This window comes from Mytilus edulis, chromosome 10 (assembly GCF_963676685.1).
Source record: "Mytilus edulis chromosome 10, xbMytEdul2.2, whole genome shotgun sequence".
Taxonomy (NCBI): domain Eukaryota; kingdom Metazoa; phylum Mollusca; class Bivalvia; order Mytilida; family Mytilidae; genus Mytilus; species Mytilus edulis.
The window spans coordinates 49,950,088-49,977,379 of record NC_092353.1 but is presented as its reverse complement, the minus strand read 5'-3'; the positions used below and the strand labels follow the sequence as shown (position 1 = coordinate 49,977,379).

General features: G+C 43.6%; 1 protein-coding gene across 1 annotated transcript; it reads right to left on the bottom strand.

The window, feature by feature from the left end:
- Positions 1–26,862, bottom strand: LOC139492801 (pneumococcal serine-rich repeat protein-like). The gene is made up of 4 exons (XM_071280956.1): positions 24,762–26,862; positions 22,554–24,713; positions 3,705–17,156; positions 1–164 (listed from the first exon to the last, which is right to left on the bottom strand). The coding sequence occupies exons 2-4, from the start codon at positions 23,776–23,778 to the stop codon at positions 1–3; spliced, it is 14,841 nt and encodes a 4,946-aa protein (XP_071137057.1). The 5' UTR covers positions 23,779–24,713; positions 24,762–26,862.
- Positions 26,863–27,292: the final 430 nt, after the last annotated feature.

Here is a 27,292-nt window from a genome sequence, read left to right as displayed (position 1 = left end):
CTATTGTAAAATGTGTTGGGACACAGTTGTACCTTCTACGATTGTCACTGGCGAGGTGGTTATTACGATCGTGCCTGTCGTTGGCTCAGACGAAGTACTAGTAGTCTGAGAGATGGCTGTATCTTCTGTGCTGATAACTGGCGTGATGGTACTTTCTATTGAACCTATAAAAAGCAGGTTTATTCGTAAGTTAAATCAGACATGTATTTATATGATAAACTCATCAAATATACTTTGATTAAAATTGTGGACACTGGACGCGGTTTTCGTTTTGAAAGGAGACTCATCAGTGACGCTCGAATCAAACGAGGTAAAAATCCCGATTAAAGTACGAAGTTGAATGGTATTAATGACCAAACAACACTTACTTCGATATAAGAACAATACCTTTAAAGATCGTGGTCTTTGTTTGCTTTCAAATTAAGCTCCCAATTGTTTCATTTTAGAATTAAACGCCTTTGTAAAGAATTTATTGGTGTTATAACTTTGCCAATTCACTCACAAACAACTAAAATTCCGAATGTTATGATATGTTTGTGATTGACTTGATGCGGATCATTCAAGTCGTTTAATCCTTATAATTCCTTAAAATTCGAGATAAGGATTTTTTTTCATATACTCGTTACCTCTCCAAAGTTGTCCTGGTCACAACGAACCCACAACACATCTATACAGCGCCACCGCACGGTATTTTGACATTTAACATCGTGGCGCTATCGTGTGTCGTGGGCCGAAAATTGGCAGGCACCTTTTTTGCTCTACGAATTTTTGTCGTGTCACTGTCTTGTGGCTGTCGTGAGAGTGTCTCACAACAATCGTGTGACTGTTGTGCGATAAACACATTGTCGAGGGTACCAACATAAACATTTTAAAGATTAAAACAATCGTACGACTGTCGCAATACATTCGTGATACAGTCGCACGATTGTCTCACGAATACCAAATTTCGTACGATGCTCGCACAACATTGATGGTCCGTCGTACGACAGTGGAACGTTCGTCGTGCATCATATTTTCTTTTTATTTAGAAGAATACAATTCGGCGTGAATAAATGTTTGGAAAACATACCGTCTGCCGTTTAAAGAGGATAGCTATTCCACTAGAACGATTACGTTTGGCCCTGCTGAAAATGCGCCTTGCCGGACTCCAACAAGAGCAAAATATCATCCATTTATTTTTCTTTTCGGGGGCATCCTGGTTTAAATTCGCTGAACAATTATAATCAAAAACTAATACGAATGACGTCCTTTAGCTTGACCGAACTTATAATGACACTTAAACATATTGAAAGCAAACGGCAAATAGCTTGCAATTAATCGGGCCTTCTATATATACTAATAGACCCGGAGTCAAACGTGCGAGTGACCAATGACTGTTGTGCGACAGTTGTAAGACAGTCATACGAAAGTGGCACGACAGTGACACGCGCATCCCGTGACATGAAACCCTGAAAAATTAATCGGGCCTTCTATATATACTAATAGACCCGGAGTCAAACGTGCGAGTGACCCACGACTGTTGTGCGACAGTTGTAAGACAGTCATACGAAAGTGGCACGACAGTGACAAGCGCATCCCGTGACATGAAACCCTGATAAATAGCGTGATTGTCGTACGACTGTCGCAAGCCGACTAGCGACAAACCCACGACAGTACAATTACATTTTTTTCTATCGTGTACCCATCGTGGAACCGTCATGGACATGTCGTAGCTGATGTGACCACTCGATATATATTTTTGACATTTTGCACGACAGTCCCACGACAACTATTTTATAGATCCGTCACGACAAAAAATCGCACGATCTGTTGTGACCGGGGCTTTAAACGTAAATTGTATATTTGTGTCATTGAATTGGCCTGGTGCGTGAATATATTTGTTGCTTCACGCAAAAATATGTACTCCATAAAATTTGCTACAAAAACTCATATTATAATTTAAGTTAATGTTTTAGTTGATTTTTGATTTAACGATTTAACGCGAAGTTAAAAAAGAAACATTTTTTAAAATCGAGCTGGATTGTGTTATTATCGTCACCATCGTGTTAACATTGGTGTCAAAAAAATGTTCAAGCAACGTGGTCTATCGACAAATTAAACAACGTCAAAAACAACTACTCTAGACCAATCATATCAACGTATTCCTTAATGTGCAAATTAAATCATATAAGAATTTTTCAAAATTAACTTATCTTGATTTAATAACTTTAAGATGAACAAGTTTTGAATGAGCATAATATGTCACGCCGTTATTATATTTATTCAATTTCTAGATATCTTATTTAGTTAAATAAGATATCTTATTAACTAATTGAGATATCTTAATAACAAAATGAGATATCTTATATATTAATTGAGATATCTGATTTATTAAATAAGATATCTTATATATTAAATAAGATATCTTATATATTAAATAAGATATCTTATTAAAATGTTTATAAAGATATCTTATTAAACATGTAAGATATCTTATTTAAAATATAAGATATCTCTATTAATTTATAAGATATCTTATTAACTATATAATATATCTTTTATATAGTTATTAATAGAGATATCTTATTTACTTAATAAGATATCACCATAAGTTAATAAGATATCTCTATTAGTTTATAAGATATCTCTATTAATTAATAAGATATCTCTATTAGTTTATAAGATATCTCTATTAATTAATAAGATATCTTATAAATTATGTATTTAAAAGATATCTTTCTAAAGAAGTAAGATATCTTATATACTTTATAAGATATCTTATTAATTAATAGAGATATCTTATAAACTAATAGAGATATCTTATAAACTTTTAGAGATATTTTATCAACTTATAGAGATATCTTATTAACTTATAGAGATATCTTATAAACTAATAAAGATATCTTATAAACTTTTAGAGATATCTTATTAACTTATAGAGATATCTTATTAACTTATAAAGATATCATATAAACTAATAGAGATATCTTATAAACTTTTAGAGATATCTTATTAACTTATAGAGATATCTCATTTAATTGGTTATAAAGATATCTTATTTAATATATAAGATATCTCCATAAGTTAATAAGATATATCTATTAGTTTATAAGATATCTCTATTAATTAATAAGATATCTTATAAAGTATGTATTAAAAGATATCTTTATAAAGAAGTAAGATATCTTATATACTTTATAAGATATCTTATTAATTAATAGAGATATCTTATTAACTTATAGAGATATTTTATAAACTAATAGAGATATCTTATAAACTAATAGAGATATCTTAATTACTTTCAAATTAAATAAGATATCTTATAAAAATTAAAGATATCTTAATACTTAATAAGATATCTTGTTAAATAGATATGATATCTTCAAATTTGAATAAATATAAAAACGGCGTGCCATAGCATAACGTCTACACAGAAGTCTATGGCACGCCGTTATTATATTTATTCAATTTCGAGATATCTTATTTAGTTAAATAAGATATCTTATAAACTAATTGAGATATCTTATAAATTTTTAGAGATATCTTATATATTAATTGAGATATCTGATTTATTAAATAAGATATCTTCAAATTTGAATAAATATAAAAACGGCGTGCCATAGAAGTCTAACAGTGTGACAAGGTTAAGTGAAACTGAAATTAATTCGAAATACATAGTCGTTTTTTGTTGTTTTTTCAAATCATAACAAAAAAAAAGGTTGTACTTTGAATTGTGCCTGTTGTTGTATCGACTGTAGTGCCAGTAGTCTGTGAGGCAGTTGTACCTTCGGTGCTTGAAATTGTAGTGCCAGAAGTTTGAGACACGGTTGTACCTTCGGTGCTGGTCACAGGCGAGGTGGTAGTTGCAATTGTGCCTGTCGTTGTCTCAGCTGTAGTTCCAGTAGTCTGTGAGACAGTGGTACCTTCAGTGCTTGATACTGTAGTGCCAATAGTCTGAGACACGGTTGTACCGTCTGTGCTGGTCACTGGCGAGGTTGTACTTTGAATTGTGCCTGTTGTTGTATCGACTGTAGTGTCAGTAGTCTGTGAGACAGTGGTACCTTCAGTGCTTGATACTGTAGTGCCAGTAGTCTGAGACACGGTTGTACCGTCTGTGCTGGTCACTGGCGAGGTGGTACTTTGAATTGTGCCTGTTGTTGTATCGACTGTAGTGCCAGTAGTCTGTGAGACAGTTGTACCTTCGGTGCTTGAAACTGTAGTGCCAGAAGTTTGAGACACGGTTGTACCTTCTGTGCTGGTCACAGGCGAGGTGGTAGTTGCAATTGTGCCTGTCGTTGTCTCAGCTGTAGTTCCAGTAGTCTGTGAGACAGTGGTACCTTCGGTGCTTGATACTGTAGTGCCAGTAGTCTGAGACACGGTCGTACCTTCTGTGCTGGTCACTGGCGAGGTTGTACTTTGAATTGTGCCTGTTGTTGTATCGACTGTAGTGCCAGTAGTCTGTGAGACAGTTGTACCTTCGGTGCTTGAAACTGTAGTGCCAGAAGTTTGAGACACGGTTGTACCTTCTGTGCTGGTCACAGGCGAGGTGGTAGTTGCAATTGTGCCTGTCGTTGTCTCAGCTGTAGTTCCAGTAGTCTGTGAGACAGTGGTACCTTCGGTGCTTGATACTGTAGTGCCAGTAGTCTGAGAAACGGTTGTACCTTCTGTGCTGGTCACTGGCGAGGTTGTACTTTGAATTGTGCCTGTTGTTGTATCGACTGTAGTGCCAGTAGTCTGTGAGACAGTTGTACCTTCGGTGCTTGAAACTGTAGTGCCAGAAGTTTGAGACACGGTTGTACCTTCGGTGCTGGTCACAGGCGAGGTGGTAGTTTCAATTGTGCCTGTCGTTGTCTCAACTGTAGTTCCAGTAGTCTGTGAGACAGTGGTACCTTCGGTGCTTGATACTGTAATGCCAGTAGTCTGAGACACGGTTGTACCTTCTGTGCTGGTCACTGGCGAGGTTGTACTTTGAATTGTGCCTGTTGTTGTATCGACTGTAGTGCCAGTAGTCTGTGAGACAGTTGTACCTTCGGTGCTTGAAACTGTAGTGCCAGAAGTTTGAGACACGGTTGTACCTTCGGTGCTGGTCACAGGCGAGGTGGTAGTTGCAATTGTGCCTGTCGTTGTCTCAGCTGACGTTCCAGTAGTCTGTGAGACAGTGGTACCTTCGGTGCTTGATACTGTAGTGCCAGTAGTCTGAGACACGGTTGTACCTTCTGTGCTGGTCACTGGCGAGGTTGTACTTTGAATTGTGCCTGTTGTTGTATCGACTGTAGTGCCAGTAGTCTGTGAGACAGTAATACCTTCGGTGCTTGAAACTGTAGTGCCAGAAGTTTGAGACACGGTTGTACCTTCGGTGCTGGTCACAGGCGAGGTGGTAGTTGCAATTGTGCCTGTCGTTGTCTCAGCTGTAGTTCCAGTAGTCTGTGAGACAGTGGTACCTTCGGTGCTTGATACTGTAGTGCCAGTGGTCTGAGACACGGTTGTACCTTCTGTGCTGGTCACTGGCGAGGTTGTACTTTGAATTGTGCCTGTTGTTGTATCGACTGTAGTGCCAGTAGTCTGTGAGACAGTTGTACCTTCGGTGCTTGAAACTGTAGTGCCAGAAGTTTGAGACACGGTTGTACCTTCGGTGCTGGTCACAGGCGAGGTGGTAGTTGCAATTGTGCCTGTCGTTGTCTCAGCTGAAGTTCCAGTAGTCTGTGAGACAGTGTTACCTTCGGTGCTTGATACTGTAGTGCCAGTAGTCTGAAACACGGTTGTACCTTCTGTGCTGGTCACTGGCGAGGTTGTACTTTGAATTGTGCCTGTTGTTGTATCGACTGTAGTGCCAGTAGTCTGTGAGACAGTTGAACCTTCGGTGCTTGAAACTGTAGTGCCAGAAGTTTGAGACACGGTTGTACCTTCGGTGCTGGTCACAGGCGAGGTGGTAGTTGCAATTGTGCCTGTCGTTGTCTCAGCTGTAGTTCCCGTAGTCTGTGAGACAATGGTACCTTCGGTGCTTGATACTGTAGTGCCAGTAGTCTGAGACACGGTTGTACCTTCTGTGCTGGTTACTGGCGAGGTTGTACTTTGAATTGTGCCTGTTGTTGTATCGACTGTAGTGCCAGTAGTCTGTGAGACAGTTGTACCTTCGGTGCTTGAAACTGTAGTGCCAGAAGTTTGAGACACGGTTGTACCTTCGGTGCTGGTCACAGGCGAGGTGGTAGTTGCAATTGTGCCTGTCGTTGTCTCAGCTGACGTTCCAGTAGTCTGTGAGACAGTGGTACCTTCGGTGCTTGATACTGCAGTGCCAGTAGTCTGAGACACGGTTGTACCTTCTGTGCTGGTCACTGGCGAGGTTGTACTTTGAATTGTGCCTGTTGTTTTATCGACTGTAGTGTCAGTAGTCTGTAAGGCAGTTGTACCTTCGGTGCTTGAAACTGTAGTGCCAGAAGTTTGAGACACGGTTGTACCTTCGGTGCTGGTCACAGGCGAGATGTTAGTTGCAATTGTGCCTGTCGTTGTCTCAGCTGACGTTCCAGTAGTCTGTGAGACAGTGGTACCTTCGGTGCTTGATACTGTAGTGCCAGTAGTCTGAGACACGGTTGTACCTTCTGTGCTGGTCAATGGCGAGGTTGTACTTTGAATTGTGCCTGTTGTTGTATCGACTGTAGTGCCAGTAGTCTGTGAGACAGTTGTACCTTCGGTGCTTGAAACTGTAGTGCCAGAAGTTTGAGACACGGTTGTACCTTCGGTGCTGGTCACAGGCGAGATGGTAGTTGCAATTGTGCCTGTCGTTGTCTCAGCTGTAGTTCCAGTAGTCTGTGAGACAGTGGTACCTTCGGTGCTTGATACTGTAGTGCCAGTAGTCTGAGACACGGTTGTACCTTCTGTGCTGGTCACTGGCGAGGTTGTACTTTGAATTGTGCCTGTTGTTGTATCGACTGTAGTGCCAGTAGTCTGTGAGACAGTTGTACCTTCGGTGCTTGAAACTGTAGTGCCAGAAGTTTGAGACACGGTTGTACCTTCGGTGCTGGTCACAGGCGAGGTGATAGTTGCAATTGTGCCTGTCGTTGTCTCAGCTGTAGTTCCAGTAGTCTGTGAGACAGTGGTACCTTCGGTGCTTGATACTGTAGTGCCAGTAGTCTGAGACACGGTTGTACCGTCTGTGCTGGTCACTGGCGAGGTTGTACTTTGAATTGTGCCTGTTGTTGTATCGACTGTAGTGTCAGTAGTCTGTGAGACAGTGGTACCTTCAGTGCTTGATACTGTAGTGCCAGTAGTCTGAGACACGGTTGTACCGTCTGTGCTGGTCACTGGCGAGGTGGTACTTTGAATTGTGCCTGTTGTTGTATCGACTGTAGTGCCAGTAGTCTGTGAGACAGTTGTACCTTCGGTGCTTGAAACTGTAGTGCCAGAAGTTTGAGACACGGTTGTACCTTCTGTGCTGGTCACAGGCGAGGTGGTAGTTGCAATTGTGCCTGTCGTTGTCTCAGCTGTAGTTCCAGTAGTCTGTGAGACAGTGGTACCTTCGGTGCTTGATACTGTAGTGCCAGTAGTCTGAGACACGGTCGTACCTTCTGTGCTGGTCACTGGCGAGGTTGTACTTTGAATTGTGCCTGTTGTTGTATCGACTGTAGTGCCAGTAGTCTGTGAGACAGTTGTACCTTCGGTGCTTGAAACTGTAGTGCCAGAAGTTTGAGACACGGTTGTACCTTCTGTGCTGGTCACAGGCGAGGTGGTAGTTGCAATTGTGCCTGTCGTTGTCTCAGCTGTAGTTCCAGTAGTCTGTGAGACAGTGGTACCTTCGGTGCTTGATACTGTAGTGCCAGTAGTCTGAGAAACGGTTGTACCTTCTGTGCTGGTCACTGGCGAGGTTGTACTTTGAATTGTGCCTGTTGTTGTATCGACTGTAGTGCCAGTAGTCTGTGAGACAGTTGTACCTTCGGTGCTTGAAACTGTAGTGCCAGAAGTTTGAGACACGGTTGTACCTTCGGTGCTGGTCACAGGCGAGGTGGTAGTTTCAATTGTGCCTGTCGTTGTCTCAACTGTAGTTCCAGTAGTCTGTGAGACAGTGGTACCTTCGGTGCTTGATACTGTAATGCCAGTAGTCTGAGACACGGTTGTACCTTCTGTGCTGGTCACTGGCGAGGTTGTACTTTGAATTGTGCCTGTTGTTGTATCGACTGTAGTGCCAGTAGTCTGTGAGACAGTTGTACCTTCGGTGCTTGAAACTGTAGTGCCAGAAGTTTGAGACACGGTTGTACCTTCGGTGCTGGTCACAGGCGAGGTGGTAGTTGCAATTGTGCCTGTCGTTGTCTCAGCTGACGTTCCAGTAGTCTGTGAGACAGTGGTACCTTCGGTGCTTGATACTGTAGTGCCAGTAGTCTGAGACACGGTTGTACCTTCTGTGCTGGTCACTGGCGAGGTTGTACTTTGAATTGTGCCTGTTGTTGTATCGACTGTAGTGCCAGTAGTCTGTGAGACAGTTATACCTTCGGTGCTTGAAACTGTAGTGCCAGAAGTTTGAGACACGGTTGTACCTTCGGTGCTGGTCACAGGCGAGGTGGTAGTTGCAATTGTGCCTGTCGTTGTCTCAGCTGTAGTTCCAGTAGTCTGTGAGACAGTGGTACCTTCGGTGCTTGATACTGTAGTGCCAGTGGTCTGAGACACGGTTGTACCTTCTGTGCTGGTCACTGGCGAGGTTGTACTTTGAATTGTGCCTGTTGTTGTATCGACTGTAGTGCCAGTAGTCTGTGAGACAGTTGTACCTTCGGTGCTTGAAACTGTAGTGCCAGAAGTTTGAGACACGGTTGTACCTTCGGTGCTGGTCACAGGCGAGGTGGTAGTTGCAATTGTGCCTGTCGTTGTCTCAGCTGAAGTTCCAGTAGTCTGTGAGACAGTGTTACCTTCGGTGCTTGATACTGTAGTGCCAGTAGTCTGAAACACGGTTGTACCTTCTGTGCTGGTCACTGGCGAGGTTGTACTTTGAATTGTGCCTGTTGTTGTATCGACTGTAGTGCCAGTAGTCTGTGAGACAGTTGAACCTTCGGTGCTTGAAACTGTAGTGCCAGAAGTTTGAGATACGGTTGTACCTTCGGTGCTGGTCACAGGCGAGGTGGTAGTTGCAATTGTGCCTGTCGTTGTCTCAGCTGTAGTTCCAGTAGTCTGTGAGACAATGGTACCTTCGGTGCTTGATACTGTAGTGCCAGTAGTCTGAGACACGGTTGTACCTTCTGTGCTGGTCACTGGCGAGGTTGTACTTTGAATTGTGCCTGTTGTTGTATCGACTGTAGTGCCAGTAGTCTGTGAGACAGTTGTACCTTCGGTGCTTGAAACTGTAGTGCCAGAAGTTTGAGACACGGTTGTACCTTCGGTGCTGGTCACAGGCGAGGTGGTAGTTGCAATTGTGCCTGTCGTTGTCTCAGCTGACGTTCCAGTAGTCTGTGAGACAGTGGTACCTTCGGTGCTTGATACTGCAGTGCCAGTAGTCTGAGACACGGTTGTACCTTCTGTGCTGGTCACTGGCGAGGTTGTACTTTGAATTGTGCCTGTTGTTTTATCGACTGTAGTGTCAGTAGTCTGTGAGGCAGTTGTACCTTCGGTGCTTGAAACTGTAGTGCCAGAAGTTTGAGACACGGTTGTACCTTCGGTGCTGGTCACAGGCGAGGTGTTAGTTGCAATTGTGCCTGTCGTTGTCTCAGCTGACGTTCCAGTAGTCTGTGAGACAGTGGTACCTTCGGTGCTTGATACTGTAGTGCCAGTAGTCTGAGACACGGTTGTACCTTCTGTGCTGGTCACTGGCGAGGTTGTACTTTGAATTGTGCCTGTTGTTGTATCGACTGTAGTGCCAGTAGTCTGTGAGACAGTTGTACCTTCGGTGCTTGAAACTGTAGTGCCAGAAGTTTGAGACACGGTTGTACCTTCGGTGCTGGTCACAGGCGAGATGGTAGTTGCAATTGTGCCTGTCGTTGTCTCAGCTGTAGTTCCAGTAGTCTGTGAGACAGTGGTACCTTCGGTGCTTGATACTGTAGTGCCAGTAGTCTGAGACACGGTTGTACCTTCTGTGCTGGTCACTGGCGAGGTTGTACTTTGAATTGTGCCTGTTGTTGTATCGACTGTAGTGCCAGTAGTCTGTGAGACAGTTGTACCTTCGGTGCTTGAAACTGTAGTGCCAGAAGTTTGAGACACGGTTGTACCTTCGGTGCTGGTCACAGGCGAGGTGATAGTTGCAATTGTGCCTGTCGTTGTCTCAGCTGTAGTTCCAGTAGTCTGTGAGACAGTGGTACCTTCGGTGCTTGATACTGTAGTGCCAGTAGTCTGAGACACGGTTGTACCTTCTGTGCTGGTCACTGGCGAGGTTGTACTTTGAATTGTGCCTGTTGTTGTATCGACTGTAGTGCCATTAGTCTGTGAGACAGTTGTACCTTCGGTGCTTGAAACTGTAGTGCCAGAAGTTTGAGACACGGTTGTACCTTCGGTGCTGGTCACAGGCGAGGTGGTAGTTGCAATTGTGCCTGTCGTTGTCTCAGCTGTAGTTCCAGTAGTCTGTGAGACAGTGGTACCTTCGGTGCTTGATACTGTAGTGCCAGTAGTCTGAGACACTGTTGTACCTTCTGTGCTGGTCACTGGCGAGGTTGTACTTTGAATTGTGCCTGTTGTTGTATCGACTGTAGTGCCAGTAGTCTGTGAGACAGTTGTACCTTCGGTGCTTGAAACTGTAGTGCCAGAAGTTTGAGACACGGTTGTACCTTCGGTGCTGGTCACAGGCGAGGTGGTAGTTGCAATTGTGCCTGTCGTTGTCTCAGCTGACGTTCCAGTAGTCTGTGAGACAGTGGTACCTTCGGTGCTTGATACTGTAGTGCCAGTAGTCTGAGACACGGTTGTACCTTCTGTGCTGGTCACTGGCGAGGTTGTACTTTGAATTGTGCCTGTTGTTGTATCGACTGTAGTGCCAGTAGTCTGTGAGACAGTTGTACCTTCGGTGCTTGAAACTGTAGTGCCAGAAGTTTGAGATACGGTTGTACCTTCGGTGCTGGTCACAGGCGAGGTGGTAGTTGCAATTGTGCCTGTCGTTGTCTCAGCTGTAGTTCCAGTAGTCTGTGAGACAGTGGTACCTTCGGTGCTTGATACTGTAGTGCCAGTAGTCTGAGACACTGTTGTACCTTCTGTGCTGGTCACTGGCGAGGTTGTACTTTGAATTGTGCCTGTTGTTGTATCGACTGTAGTGCCAGTAGTCTGTGAGACAGTTGTACCTTCGGTGCTTGAAACTGTAGTGCCAGAAGTTTGAGACACGGTTGTACCTTCGGTGCTGGTCACAGGCGAGGTGGGTGTTGCAATTGTGCCTGTCGTTGTCTCAGCTGACGTTCCAGTAGTCTGTGAGACAGTGGTACCTTCGGTGCTTGATACTGTAGTGCCAGTAGTCTGAGACACGGTTGTACCTTCGGTGCTGGTCACTGGCGAGGTTGTACTTTGAATTGTGCCTGTTGTTTTATCGACTGTAGTGCCAGTAGTCTGTGAGGCAGTTGTACCTTCGGTGCTTGAAACTGTAGTGCCAGAAGTTTGAGACACGGTTGTACCTTCGGTGCTGGTCACAGGCGAGGTGGTAGTTGCAATTGTGCCTGTCGTTGTCTCAGCTGACGTTTCAGTAGTCTGGGAAACAGTGGTACCTTCGGTGCTTGATACTGTAGTGCCAGTAGTCTGAGACACGGTTGTACCTTCTGTGCTGGTCACTGGCGAGGTTGTACTTTGAATTGTGCCTGTTGTTGTATCGACTGTAGTGCCAGTAGTCTGTGAGACAGTTGTACCTTCGGTGCTTGAAACTGTAGTGCCAGAAGTTTGAGACACGGTTGTACCTTCGTTGCTGGTCACAGGCGAGGTGGTAGTTGCAATTGTGCCTGTCGTTGTCTCAGCTGTAGTTCCAGTAGTATGTGAGACAGTGGTACCTTCGGTGCTTGATACTGTAGTGCCAGTAGTCTGAGACACGGTTGTACCTTCTGTGCTGGTCACTGGCGAGGTTGTACTTTGAATTGTGCCTGTTGTTGTATCGACTGTAGTGCCAGTAGTCTGTGAGACAGTTGTACCTTCGGTGCTTGAAACGGTAGTGCCAGACGTTTGAGACACGGTTGTTCCTTCGGTACTGGTCACAGGCGAGGTGGTAGTTGCAATTGTGCCTGTCGTTGTCTCAGCTGTAGTTCCAGTAGTTTGTGAGACAGTGGTACCTTCGGTGATTGATTCTGTAGTGCCAGTAGTTTGAGACACGGTTGTACCTTCTGCGCTGGTCACAGGCGAGGTTGTACTTTGAATTGTGCCTGTTGTTGTATCGACTGTGGTGCCAGTAGTCTGTGAGACAGTTGTACCTTCAGTGCTTGACACGGTTGTGCCAGAAGTTTGAGACACGGTTGTTCCTTTGGTGCTGGTCACAGGCGAGGTGGTAGTTGCAATTGTGCCTGTCGTTGTCTCAGCTGTAGTTCCAGTAGTTTGTGAGACAGTGGTACCCTCGGTGCTTGATACTGTAGTGCCAGTAGTCTGAGACACGGTTGTACCTTCTGTGCTGGTCACTGGCGAGGTTGTACTTTGAATTGTGCCTGTTGTTGTATCGACTGTAGTACCAGTAGTCTGTGAGACAGTTGTACCTTCGGTGCTTGAAACTGTAGTGCCAGAAGTTTGAGACACGGTTGTACCTTCGGTGCTGGTCACAGGCGAGGTGGTAGTTGCAATTGTGCCTGTCGTTGTCTCAGCTGTAGTTCCAGTAGTCTGTGAGACAGTGGTACCTTCGGTGCTTGATACTGTAGTGCCAGTAGTCTGAGACACGGTTGTACCTTCTGTGCTGGTCACTGGCGAGGTTGTACTTTGAATTGTGCCTGTTGTTGTATCGACTGTAGTGCCAGTAGTCTGTGAGACAGTTGTACCTTCGGTGCTTGAAACTGTATTGCCAGAAGTTTGAGACACGGTTGTACCTTCGGTGCTGGTCACAGGCGAGGTGGTAGTTGCAATTGTGCCTGTCGTTGTCTCAGCTGTAGTTCCAGTAGTCTTTGAGACAATGGTACCTTCGGTGCTTGATACTGTAGTGCCAGAAGTTTGAGACACGGTTGTACCTTCGGTGCTGGTCACAGGCGAGGTGGTAGTTGCAATTGTGCCTGTTGTTGTCTCAGCTGTAGTTCCTGTAGTCTGTGAGACAGTGGTACCTTCGGTGCTTGATACTGTAGTGCCAGTAGTCTGAGACACGGTTGTACCTTCTGTGCTGGTCACTGGCGAGGTTGTACTTTGAATTGTGCCTGTTGTTGTATCGACTGTAGTGCCAGTAGTCTGTGAGACAGTTGTACCTTCGGTGCTTGAAACTGTAGTGCCAGAAGTTTGAGACACTGTTGTACCTTCGGTGCTGGTCACAGGCGAGGTGGTAGTTGCAATTGTGCCTGTCGTTGTCTCAGCTGTAGTTCCAGTAGTCTGTGAGACAGTGGTACCTTCGGTGCTTGATACTGTAGTGCCAGTAGTCTGAGACACGGTTGTACCTTCTGTGCTGGTCACTGGCGAGGTTGTACTTTGAATTGTGCCTGTTGTTGTATCGACTGTAGTGCCAGTAGGCTGTGAGACAGTTGTACCTTCGGTGCTTGAAACTGTAGTGCCAGAAGTTTGAGACACGGTTGTACCTTCGGTGCTGGTCACAGGCGAGGTGGTAGTTGCAATTGTGCCTGTCGTTGTCTCAGCTGTAGTTCCAGTAGTCTGTGAGACAGTGGTACCTTCGGTGCTTGATACTGTAGTGCCAGTAGTCTGAGACACTGTTGTACCTTCTGTGCTGGTCACTGGCGAGGTTGTACTTTGAATTGTGCCTGTTGTTGTATCGACTGTAGTGCCAGTAGTCTGTGAGACAGTTGTACCTTCGGTGCTTGAAACTGTAGTGCCAGAAGTTTGAGACACGGTTGTACCTTCGGTGCTGGTCACAGGCGAGGTGGTAGTTGCAATTGTGCCTGTCGTTGTCTCAGCTGACGTTCCAGTAGTCTGTGAGACAGTGGTACCTTCGGTGCTTGATACTGTAGTGCCAGTAGTCTGAGACACGGTTGTACCTTCTGTGCTGGTCACTGGCGAGGTTGTACTTTGAATTGTGCCTGTTGTTGTATCGACTGTAGTGCCAGTAGTCTGTGAGACAGTTGTACCTTCGGTGCTTGAAACTGTAGTGCCAGAAGTTTGAGACACGGTTGTACCTTCGGTGCTGGTCACAGGCGAGGTGGTAGTTGCAATTGTGCCTGTCGTTGTCTCAGCTGACGTTCCAGTAGTCTGTGAGACAGTGGTACCTTCGGTGCTTGATACTGTAGTGCCAGTAGTCTGAGACACGGTTGTACCTTCTGTGCTGGTCACTGGCGATGTTGTACTTTGAATTGTGCCTGTTGTTTTATCGACTGTAGTGCCAGTAGTCTGTGAGGCAGTTGTACCTTCGGTGCTTGAAACTGTAGTGCCAGAAGTTTGAGACACGGTTGTACCTTCGGTGCTGGTCACAGGCGAGGTGGTAGTTGCAATTGTGCCTGTCGTTGTCTCAGCTGACGTTCCAGTAGTCTGTGAGACAGTGGTACCTTCGGTGCTTGATACTGTAGTTCCAGTAGTCTGAGACACGGTTGTACCTTCTGTGCTGGTCACTGGCGAGGTTGTACTTTGAATTGTGCCTGTTGTTGTATCGACTGTAGTGCCAGTAATCTGAGAGACAGTTGTACCTTCGGTGCTTGAAACTGTAGTGCCAGAAGTTTGAGACACGGTTGTACCTTCGTTGCTGGTCACAGGCGAGGTGGTAGTTGCAATTGTGCCTGTCGTTGTCTCAGCTGTAGTTCCAGTAGTCTGTGAGACAGTGGTACCTTCGGTGCTTGATACTGTAGTGCCAGTAGTCTGAGACACGGTTGTACCTTCTGTGCTGGTCACTGGCGAGGTTGTACTTTGAATTGTGCCTGTTGTTGTATCGACTGTAGTGCCAGTAGTCTGTGAGACAGTTGTACCTTCGGTGCTTGAAACTGTAGTGCCAGAAGTTTGAGACACGGTTGTACCCTCGGTGCTGGTCACAGGCGAGGTGGTAGTTGCAATTGTGCCTGTCGTTGTCTCAGCTGACGTTCCAGTAGTCTGTGAGACAGTGGTACCTTCGGTGCTTGATACTGTAGTGCCAGTAGTCTGAGACACGGTTGTACCTTCTGTGCTGGTCACTGGCGAGGTTGTACTTTGAATTGTGCCTGTTGTTGTATCGACTGTAGTGCCAGTAGTCTGTGAGACAGTTGTACCTTCGGTGCTTGAAACTGTAGTGCCAGAAGTTTGAGACACGGTTGTACCTTCGGTGCTGGTCACAGGCGAGGTGGTAGTTGCAATTGTGCCTGTCGTTGTCTCAGCTGACGTTCCAGTAGTCTGTGAGACAGTGGTACCTTCGGTGCTTGATACTGTAGTGCCAGTAGTCTGAGACACGGTTGTACCTTCTGTGCTGGTCACTGGCGAGGTTGTACTTTGAATTGTGCCTGTTGTTGTATCGACTGTAGTGCCAGTAGTCTGTGAGACAGTTGTACCTTCGGTGCTTGAAACTGTAGTGCCAGAAGTTTGAGACACGGTTGTACCTTCGGTGCTGGTCACAGGCGAGGTGGTAGTTGCAATTGTGCCTGTCGTTGTCTCAGCTGACGTTCCAGTAGTCTCGGGGACAGTGGTACCTTCGGTGCTTGATACTGTAGTGCCAGTAGTCTGAGACACGGTTGTACCTTCTGTGCTGGTCACTGGCGAGGTTGTACTTTGAATTGTGCCTGTTGTTGTATCGACTGTAGTGCCAGTAGTCCGTGAGACAGTTGTACCTTCGGTGCTTGAAACTGTAGTGCCAGAAGTTTGAGACACGGTTGTACCTTCGGTGCTGGTCACAGGCGAGGTGGTAGTTGCAATTGTGCCTGTCGTTGTCTCAGCTGTAGTTCCAGTAGTCTGTGAGACAGTGGTACCTTCGGTGCTTGATACTGTAGTGCCAGTAGTCTGAGACACGGTTGTACCTTCTGTGCTGGTCACTGGCGAGGTTGTACTTTGAATTGTGCCTGTTGTTGTATCGACTGTAGTGCCAGTAGTCTGTGAGACAGTTGTACCTTCAGTGCTTGAAACTGTAGTGCCAGAAGTTTGAGACACGGTTGTACCTTCGTTGCTGGTCACAGGCGAGGTGGTAGTTGCAATTGTGCCTGTCGTTGTCTCAGCTGACGTTCCAGTAGTCTGTGAGACAGTGGTACCTTCGGTGCTTGATACTGTAGTGCCAGTAGTCTGAGACACGGTTGTACCTTCTGTGCTGGTCACTGGCGAGGTTGTACTTTGAATTGTGCCTGTTGTTGTATCGACTGTAGTGCCAGTAGTCTGTGAGACAGTTGTACCTTCGGTGCTTGAAACTGTAGTGCCAGAAGTTTGAGACACGGTTGTACCTTCGGTGCTGGTCACAGGCGAGGTGGTAGTTGCAATTGTGCCTGTCGTTGTCTCAGCTGACGTTCCAGTAGTCTGTGAGACAGTGGTACCTTTGGTGCTTGATACTGTAGTGCCAGTAGTCTGAGACACGGTTGTACCTTCTGTGCTGGTCACTGGCGAGGTTGTACTTTGAATTGTGCCTGTTGTTGTATCGACTGTAGTGCCAGTAGTCTGTGAGACAGTTGTACCTTCGGTGGTTGAAACTGTAGTGCCAGAAGTTTGAGTCACGGTTGTACCTTCGGTGCTGGTCACAGGCGAGGTGGTAGTTGCAATCGTGCCTGTCGTTGTCTCAGCTGTAGTTCCAGTAGTCTGTGAGACAGTGGTACCTTCGGTGCTTGATACTGTAGTGCCAGTAGTCTGAGACACGGTTGTACCTTCTGTGCTGGTCACTGGCGAGGTTGTATCTTGAATTGGGCCTGTTGTTGTATCGACTGTAGTGCCAGTAGTCTGTGAGACAGTTGTACCTTCGGTGCTTGAAACTGTAGTGCCAGAAGTTTGAGACACGGTTGTACCTTCGGTGCTGGTCACAGGCGAAGTGGTTGTTGCAATTGTGCCTGTTGTTTTCTCAGCTGTATTTCCCGTAGTTTGTGAGACAGTGGTACCTTCGGTGCTTGATACTGTAGTGCCAGTAGTTTGAGACACGGTGGTACCTTCTGTGCTGGTCACTGGCGAGGTTGTACTTTGAATTGTTCCTGTTGTTGTATCGACTGTAGTGCCTGTAGTCTGTAAACCCGTTATAGGTTCAGCTGTTAAACGAAAATGATGCGTTTGTGTTAATACATATATATATATATATATATTATATTCTTTTGTGGAAATTAGAAAAAATGAATAATATTTTTTGTTGTTTTTCGTGTATATGTATATCTAATTAATTAATACGTATACAAGGTATCATACAGTTGAAATGTAATATATCCATATAATAATAAGAAAATGTCAAATCTTTTAAATGTTGGAAACTTCGTTTGATAATTGTTGGCACTTCCCAAACTAAAAGTGTTGAGATATATGTAAACAAAACTCGTCAATGGTACCAGGCTTATAATTTAGTACGCAACTCGAGTTTTTAGTCTTTTTAAAAACTGATGAATAATATTGTCGCCAATAAGAAGAGTACACAATTTCTACATAAAAGATCCTACCGGCTGTTTTATCGTCAAATGTATTAATATTCGTCGAACCTTTTGAACACATTTTTTGTTTCTTCAAACAACCATACTGCTGCTGTATTTGATGTGTTATGATATACCGTTGTCTGTCCGTCCGTCCGTCTTCCACATGTCGGACAATAATTCAAAAACGCTTTCAGCAGTTATAATGAAACTTTGGTGAACTGTTTACACATTTATCTCTTGACGTATCCTCAATGCTCAGCTCTTTATTTCTTATGGTTTGCTTTTTTACCAATTTGCCATATTAATGCATTCTAATCTAACCATATGCAGAATATGAATGTTTTTTTTATCATTTCGGACCACGATGTGTACGATAAACCCTTTACTCTGACTTTATTAAGTTCAACTTCATCTCTCAACTCTTGCGCATAAACACGGGTGTCATTCGGTTTATCGAGAGAAATGATCGTGAAAGAATATCTAACGGCGGTCAAGTATTGAGAGACGATCGTGAAAGTTCTGGTAACAGATCGTGAAAGACATTTAATCGAGAAGACATATGAAAGGTCAATAAATATTCTAATTTAATTAATTACACAGACAAATTTACGACAAAATAAAATTGTCTGTCAAAATGGTTCAACATTATGATCAGTATGTGAGAATATCCAGTTTTAAAAGTACATAGTTATTACAAAACAACAAAAGACAGATTGCTTCTCGACATTTCAATGACATAAAAAATGTAAACAAACATGATTTTTTTTTAACAAATTCGACTAGAAAAACTACTGTTATCCAAATAAGGGCATTCTATTTGAATTAATCAAACGGTTTTCGTAATTATTTTGTATAAACATAATTTGAAACTTGGTAAATAAAGAACTATTTACACAAAAATTAATTTTCCGGATCGTGAAAGATCACGTAACGCATTTTTGGAGATCGTGAAAAGGATCGTGAAGGATCTGATGCTACGAATACGTTCAAATTTTTCTTCAACTATATAATAATTAATATTTGTTATTGGTATTCAGAAAAGCTAGATAGGTCAACATCCTCAATAGGTTTAAGCATTTCAAATTCAATTTTATGGAAAAACGAGCAGAAATGCATATGATTTTTTTTTGGACCACTTGATAGATATAAACCTATGGATTCAGGAAAGGTATCACTGTTATTGATTGAAATTTTCCTTTAGACCAAATTTTGGAGACTTGTGTGACATGTTCAATCCCCTTTTTTGCTGTATTTTGTATCTAAGAAATGCAGATTGTTGTCATGGTTATACCCAAAAGGGATTATATTTCACCATTATGACCATTAGAAATCAAATCTATGGAAGATTTTCTTTCTATAAATATATACATGCATAACACACAAAGAAAGCTTTATTTGTTAGACAGGAGGTGAAAGAGGGTGTTTAAAAATTATGAGTGTAAATTTTATTTTTTTATCTAACTGTGTATTGCTACCTGACGATTCAGTTTTGTGGTCAAGTCCGTATCGCTGATTCGTTAAGCTTTAGGATAACTGTCTGTTGTTATGATTGTAAGTTGTACATTTTCGACTTCTGCAAGGTTTCAAATAACATAGAACTCATTATCATGCATCATTCGGCAATGCTCGTGTTATGTTGTGTAGCCTTTTGGATATATACCTGTATGCTTTAGCGCCAAGGTATTTCATGTACATGTTTGTCTGCATGTTTCATATATGACCATGGTGACGCCATTGTATTTGATATATTGAATGATAGTAAGATGTCTATGTCTGGTTGTCGGTCAGGGTTCATATACTTTGGACCGGATGTTCCGAATTAATTGTCCAAGCATAACTTTTACATTTGTCAGTTTCTAAGGCACTGTAAGGATCGGAACACATTTATTTGGTGTACGGGATATTTGTAGAGATCTGTATGGCATGGTTCATCTGACCTTGAACTCTTTTTATGAACCATTGACAATCTTAAGCGCATTTGACACTTATAGTAAAACCCTTGATATTATAGACGTTCAACAAATATACTATGATAAGTAAAGCAGACGAGACATTACAGGATTTGCGCTCTGGTATTCTATAGTATGTAGTATATAGTCAAAGCAATCCACATATGCGTTGTATATCAAGAACTAAAGAAAGTACTGTTGCACAAAATGTTGGTTACCGTTCAATCTCAAATTACTCATGAAAGATGATGTTTTGCTGTAATTTTTTGTTTGAAGGATATCATTGTGGTTTAAACGTTGCATATCCATATTATTGGCTAAATAGTGTCGGTCTGCCTATATTGTACTCGACCGATTCTCAGAGCTGAATCTTTCACACTTATTTAGACATGTATTTGTTTGTTTTTTTTTACTTTCGATGTAAAGTGTTGAATAGAAAAAAATAATAGCTTTAATGATCATCCTTATCAAAATAGATACAGGCTTCAACCAGTTGCAGGTTTATCAAATGATAAAAGAAAAACTGATTTCTGACTACTAGTATTAACTCTGGTCACGCATTATCTTTCACGATCAAAATAATGCGTTGCCTGATCTTTCACGATCAAGTTTGATGGAAATTCAATAAATTTAAGGTTGTCATATACAAATTAATGCTTTTAATTAAGGGAAGAACAGACTTTAATTTTACTATACTATCAGATACACCCGTTTCAAATATATCATGATAAAACTGAAATATGACCATTATTGGTACAAAAAGCGTGTTATTTGTAATTAATTTCATAGACAGGTATTGCGCCCTTTTGTGTTTTTTCATAAAGTACTGGATATTTTCTTTTTTTTATTTCACAGTTATGTTGAGGAAATTAAACCATTTTGACAGACATAATTTTTTGTTCAGATTTGTTCCGCGTTTTGAATATTAAGCAATTTTTTCAAAGATTCTGAACTAAAATTTGCATTAAATGTCTTTCACGATCCGTTACCAGAGCTTTCACGATCGTCTCTCAATACTTGACCGCCGTTAGATATTCTTTCACGATCATTTCTCTCGATAAACCGAATGACACCCGTGATAAACATGAAACCTAAACTTCATACAAGATTTCTTACGTTATTGAAGTTCAATTTCATCTCTCAACTGTTGAACATTAACATGAAACCTGAACTTCATACAAAATCTCTGACTTTGTCAAGTTCTATTTCATCTCTCAACTCTTGCACATAAACATGAAACCTGAACTTCATAAAAAAATTTCTGACGTTATTGAAGTTCAATTTCATCTCTCAACTGTTGAACATTAACATGAAACCTGAACTTCATACAAAATCTCTGACTTTGTGAAGTTCAATTTCTTTCTCAACCGTTGCGCTTTAACATGAAACCTGAACTTCATACAAAATCTTTTAACTTTATTGAGTTCATTTTCATCTCTCAACTGTTGAAAATTATCATGAAACCTGACTTCATACAAAATCCCTGACTTTGTCAAGTTCAATTTGATCTCTTAACTGTTGCGCATTAACATGAAACCTGAACTTCATACAAAATCTCAGACTTTGTTAAAGTTTAATTTGATCTCTCAACTTGCGCGTTATAATGAAACCTGAAATTCATACAAAATCTTTAAGTTTATTTAATTCAATTTCATCATTAAATTGTTGCGCATTAACATGCAACCTGAACTTAATACAAAATCTCTGACTTTGTCAAGTTCATTTTCATCTCTAAACTGTTGCGCATAAACATGAAACCTGAACTTCATACAAAATCTCTGACTCAACTGTTGCGCATTAACATGAAACCTGAACTTCATACAAAATCTCTGACTTTGTCAAGTTCATTTTTCATCTCTAAACTGTTGCACATAAACATGAAACCTGAACCTCATACAAAATCTCTGACTTTGCCAAGTTCAATTTCATCTCTCAACTGTTGCGCATTACCATGAAACCTGAACTTCATACAAAATCTCTGACTCAACTGTTGCGCATTAACATGAAACCTGAACTTCATACAAAATCCCTGACTTTGTCAAGTTCATTTTCATCTCTAAACTGTTGCGCATAAACATGAAACCTGAACTTCATACAAAGTCTCTGACTTTGTCAAGTTCAATTTCATCTCTCAACTGTTGCGCATAACCATGTAACCTGAACTTCATACGAAATCTCTAAGTTTATTAATTTTAATTTTATCATTCAAATTTAGCGCATCAACATGAAACCTGAACTTCATACAAAATGTCTGACTTTGTCAAGTTCAGTTTCCTCTCTCAACTGTTGCGCTTAAACATGAAATCTGAACTTCATACAAAATAGAGTACAATTTCATCTCTCAACTGTTGCACATTAACATGAAACCTGAACTTCATACAAATTCTCTGACTTTGTCAAGTTCAATTTCATCTCTTAACTATTGCGCTTTAACATAAAACCTAAAATTCATACAAAATCTCTGACTTTGTTAAAGTTCAATTTGATCTCTCAACTTGCGCATTATTATGAAACCTGAACTTCATACGAAATCTCTAAGTTTGTTTATTTTTATTTCATCATTGAATTGTTGCGCATTTACATGAAACCTGAATTTCATGCAAAATCTCTGACTTTGTTAAGTTCAATTTCATTTCTCAACTCTAGTGCATTAACATGAAACCTGAACTTCATACAAAATTTCTGACGTTTGAGTTTAAAATGACAAAGAACTTTAATTTTTTTTTTATATGAGTCAGAAAAAAAACCAGTTGTACATAACCGAGTTAATACTAACAAAAGCAACATGCTGGTTGCTTTAAAAGGAGCAGGATCTGCTTACCCTTCCGAAGCACTTTTTTTTTATAGGGTTTCGGTTGTTCTCTTTTTGGTTTTGTATGTTGTGTTTAATATACTAAAAGTCTTTTTTTTGCAATGGTGTTATGCAGTATGTTCGACTTATGAGATTTGATGTTCCTTTGATACATTTTGTCTATCTTTGAGACACATTTGAAATTTCAGTGGTGATCACACAGGATTTTATTTTATGGGATAGTCGTCTCTGATACAATACATGTTGTTTTAACGACGTATATACCTTCGGTGTTTGTCACTGGCGAGGTTGTAGTTTGAAGTGTGCCTGTTGTTGTATCGACTGTAGTGCTTGTAGTCTGTGAGACAGTTGTACCTTCGGTGCTTGAAACAGTAGTGCCAGAAGTTTGAGACAGGGTTGTTCCTTCGGTGCTGGTCACAGGCGAGGTGGTAGTTGCAATTGTGCCTGTCGTTGTCTGAGCTGTAGTTCCAGTAGTTTGTGAGACAGTGGTACCTTCGGTGCTTGATACTGTAGTGCCAGTAGTCTGAGACACGGTTGTACCTTCTGTGCTGGTCACTGGCGAGGTTGTACTTTGAATTGTGCCTGTTGTTGTATCGACTGTAGTGCCAGTAGTCTGTGAGACAGTTGTACCTTCGGTGCTTGAAACGGTAGTGCCAGACGTTTGAGACACGGTTGTTCCTTCGGTGCTGGTCACAGGCGAGGTGGTAGTTGCAATTGTGCCTGTCGTTGTCTCAGCTGTAGTTCCAGTAGTTTGCGAGACAGTGGTACCTTCGGTGCTTGATACTGTAGTGCCAGTAGTCTGAGACACGGTTGTACCTTCTGTGCTGGTCACTGGCGAGGTTGTACTTTGAATTGGGCCTGTTGTTGTATCGACTGTAGTGCCAGTAGTCTGTGAGACAGTTGTACCTTCGGTGCTTGAAACGGTAGTGCCAGAAGTTTGAGACACGGTTGTTCCTTCGGTGCTGGTCACAGGCGAGGTGGTAGTTGCAATTGTGCCTGTCGTTGTCTCAGCTGTAGTTCCAGTAGTTTGTGAGACAGTGGTACCTTCGGTGCTTGATACTGTAGTGCCAGTAGTCTGAGACACGGTTGTACCTTCTGTGCTGGTCACTGGCGAGGTTGTACTTTGAATTGTGCCTGTTGTTGTATCGACTGTAGTGCCAGTAGTCTGTGAGACAGTTGTACCTTCGGTGCTTGAAACGGTAGTGCCAGACGTTTGAGACACAGTTGTTCCTTCGGTGCTGGTCACAGGCGAGGTGGTAGTTGCAACTGTGCCTGTCGTTGTCTCAGCTGTAGTTCCAGTAGTTTGTGAGACAGTGGTACCTTCGGTGCTTGATACTGTAGTGCCAGTAGTCTGAGACACGGTTGTACCTTCTGTGCTGGTCACTGGCGGGGTTGTACTTTGAATTGTGCCTGTTGTTGTATCGACTGTAGTACCAGTAGTCTGTGAGACAGTTGTACCTTCGGTGCTTGAAACGGTAGTGCCAGACATTTGAGACACGGTTGTTCCTTCGGTGCTGGTCACAGGCGAGGTGGTAGTTGCAATTGTGCCTGTCGTTGTCTCAGCTGTAGTTCCAGTAGTTTGCGAGACAGTGGTACCTTCGGTGCTTGATACTGTAGTGCCAGTAGTCTGAGACACGGTTGTACCTTCTGTGCTGGTCACTGGCAAGGTTGTACTTTGAATTGGGCCTGTTGTTGTATCGACTGTAGTGCCAGTAGTCTGTGAGACAGTTGCACCTTCGGTGCTTGAAACGGTAGTGCCAGAAGTTTGAGACACGGTTGTTTCTTCGGTGCTGGTCACAGGCGAGGTGGTAGTTGCAATTGTGCCTGTCGTTGTCTCAGCTGTAGTTCCAGTAGTTTGTGAGACAGTGGTACCTTCGGTGCTTGATACTGTAGTGCCAGTAGTCTGAGACACGGTTGTACCTTCTATGCTGGTCACTGGCGACGTTGTACTTTGAATTGGGCCTGTTGTTGTATCGACTGTAGTGCCAGTAGTCTGTGAGGCAGTTGTACCTTCGGTGCTTGAAACGGAAGTGCCAGACGTTTGAGACACAGTTGTTCCTTCTGTGCTGGTCACAGGCGAGGTGGTAGTTGCAACTGTGTCTGTCGTTGTCTCAGCTGTAGTTCCAGTAGTTTGTGAGACAGTGGTACCTTCGGTGCTTGATACTGTAGTGCCAGTAGTCTGAGACACGGTTGTACCTTCTGTGCTAGTCACTGGCGAGGTTGTACTTTGAATTGTGCCTGTTGTTGTATCGACTGTAGTGCCAGTAGTCTGTGAGACAGTTGTACCTTCGGTGCTTGAAACGGTAGTGCCAGACGTTTGAGACACGGTTGTTCCTTCGTTGCTGGTCACAGGCGAGATGGTAGTTGCAATTGTGCCTGTCGTTGTCTCAGCTGTAGTTCCAGTAGTTTGTGAGACAGTGGTACCTTCGGTGCTTGATACTGTAGTGCCAGTAGTTTGTGAGACAGTGGTACCTTCGGTGCTTGATACTGTAGTGCCAGTAGTCTGAGACACGGTTGTACCTTCTGTGCTGGTCACTGGCGAGGTTGTTCTTTGAATTGTGCCTGTTGTTGTATCGACTGTAGTGCCAGTAGTCTGTGAGACAGTTGTACCTTCGGTGCTTGAAACGGTAGTGCCAGACGTTTGAGACACGGTTGTTCCTTCGGTGCTTGTCACAGGCGAGGTGGTAGTTGCAATTGTGCCTGTCGTTGTCTCAGCTGTAGTTCCAGTAATTTGTGAGACAGTGGTACCTTCGGTGCTTGATACTGTAGTGCCAGTAGTTTGTGAGACAGTGGTACCTTCTGTGCTGGTCACTGGCGAGGTTGTACTTTGGATTGTGCCTGTTGTTGTATCGACTGTAGTGCCAGTAGTCTGTGAGACAGTTGTACCTTCGGTGCTTGAAACGGTAGTGCCAGACGTTTGAGACACGGTTGTTCCTTCGGTGCTGGTCACAGGCGAGGTGGTAGTTGCAATTGTGCCTGTCGTTGTCTCAGCTGTAGTTCCTGTAGTTTGTGAGACAGTGGTACCTTCGGTGCGTGATACTGTAGTGCCAGTATTCTGAGACACGGTTGTACCTTCTGTGCTGGTCACTGGCGAGGTTGTACTTTGAATTGTGCCGGTTGTTGTATCGACTGTAGTGCCAGTAGTCTGTGAGACAGTTGTACCTTCGATGGTTGAAACGGTAGTGCCAGACGTTTGAGACACGGTTGTTCCTTCAGTGCTGGTCACAGGCGAGGTGGTAGTTGCAATTGTACCTGTCGTTGTCTCAGCTGTAGTTCCAGTAGTTTGTGAGACAGTGGTACCTTCGGTGCTTGATACTGTAGTGCCAGTAGTTTGCGAGACAGTGGTACCTTCGGTGCTTGATACTGTAGTGCCAGTAGTCTGAGACACGGTTGTACCTTCTGTGCTGGTCACTGGCGAGGTTGTACTTTGAATTGTGCCTGTTGTTGTATCGACTGTAGTGCCAGTAGTCTGTGAGACAGTTGTACCTTCGGTGCTTGAAACGATAGTGCCAGACGTTTGAGGCACGGTTGTTCCTTCGGTGCTGGTCACAGGCGAGGTGGTAGTTGCAATTGTGCCTGTCGTTGTCTCAGCTGTAGTTCCAGAAGTTTGTGAGACAATGGTACCTTCGGTGCTTGATACTGCAGTGCCAGTAGTCTGAGACACGGTTGTACCTTCTGTGCTGGTCACTGGCGAGGTTGTACTTTGAATTGTGCCTGTTGTTGTATCGACTGTAGTGCCAGTAGTCTGTGAGACAGTTGTACCTTCGGTGCTTGAAACGATAGTGCCAGACGTTTGAGACACGGTTGTTCCTTCGGTGCTTGTCACAGGCGAGGTGGTAGTTGCAATTGTGCCTGTCGTTGTCTCAGCTGTAGTTCCAGTAGTTTGTGAGACAGTGGTACCTTCGGTGCTTGATACTGTAGTGCCAGTAGTCTGAGACACGGTTGTACCTTCTGTGCTGGTCACTGGCGAGGTTGTACTTTGAATTGTGCCTGTTGTTGTATCGACTGTAGTGCCAGTAGTCTGTGAGACAGTTGTACCTTCGGTGCTTGAAACGGTAGTGCCAGACGTTTGAGACACGGTTGTTCCTTCGGTGCTGGTCACAGGCGAGGTGGTAGTTGCAATTGTGCCTGTCGTTGTCTCAGCTGTAGTTCCAGAAGTTTGTGAGACAGTGGTACCTACGGTGCTTGATACTGTAGTGCCAGTAGTTTGTGAGACAGTGGTACCTTCTGTGCTGGTCACTAGCGAGGTTGTACTTTGGATTGTGCCTGTTGTTGTATCGACTGTAGTGCCAGTAGTCTGTGAGACAGTTGTACCTTCGGTGCTTGATACTGTAGTGCCAGTAGTCTGAGACACGGTTGTACCTTCTGTGCTGGTCACTGGCGAGGTTGTACTTTGAATTGTGCCTGTTGTTGTATCGACTGTAGTGCCAGTAGTCTGTGAGACAGTTGTACCTTCGGTGCTTGAAACGGTAGTGCCAGAAGTTTGAGACACGGTTGTTCCTTCGATGCTGGTCACAGGCGAGGTGGTAGTTGCAATTGTGCCTGTCGTTGTCTCAGCTGTAGTTCCAGTAGTTTGTGAGACAGTGGTACCTTCGGTGCTTGATACTGTAGTGCCAGTAGTTTGTGAGACAGTGGTACCTTCTGTGCTGGTCACTGGCGAGGTTGTACTTTGGATTGTGCCTGTTGTTGTATCGACTGTAGTGCCAGTAGTCTGTGAGACAGTTGTACCTTCGGTGCTTGAAACGGTAGTGCCAGACGTTTGAGACACGGTTGTTCCTTCGGTGCTGGTCACAGGCGAGGTGGTAGTTGCAATTGTGCCTGTCGTTGTCTCAGCTGTAGTTCCTGTAGTTTGTGAGACAGTGGTACCTTCGGTGCGTGATACTGTAGTGCCAGTATTCTGAGACACGGTTGTACCTTCTGTGCTGGTCACTGGCGAGGTTGTACTTTGAATTGTGCCGGTTGTTGTATCGACTGTAGTGCCAGTAGTCTGTGAGACAGTTGTA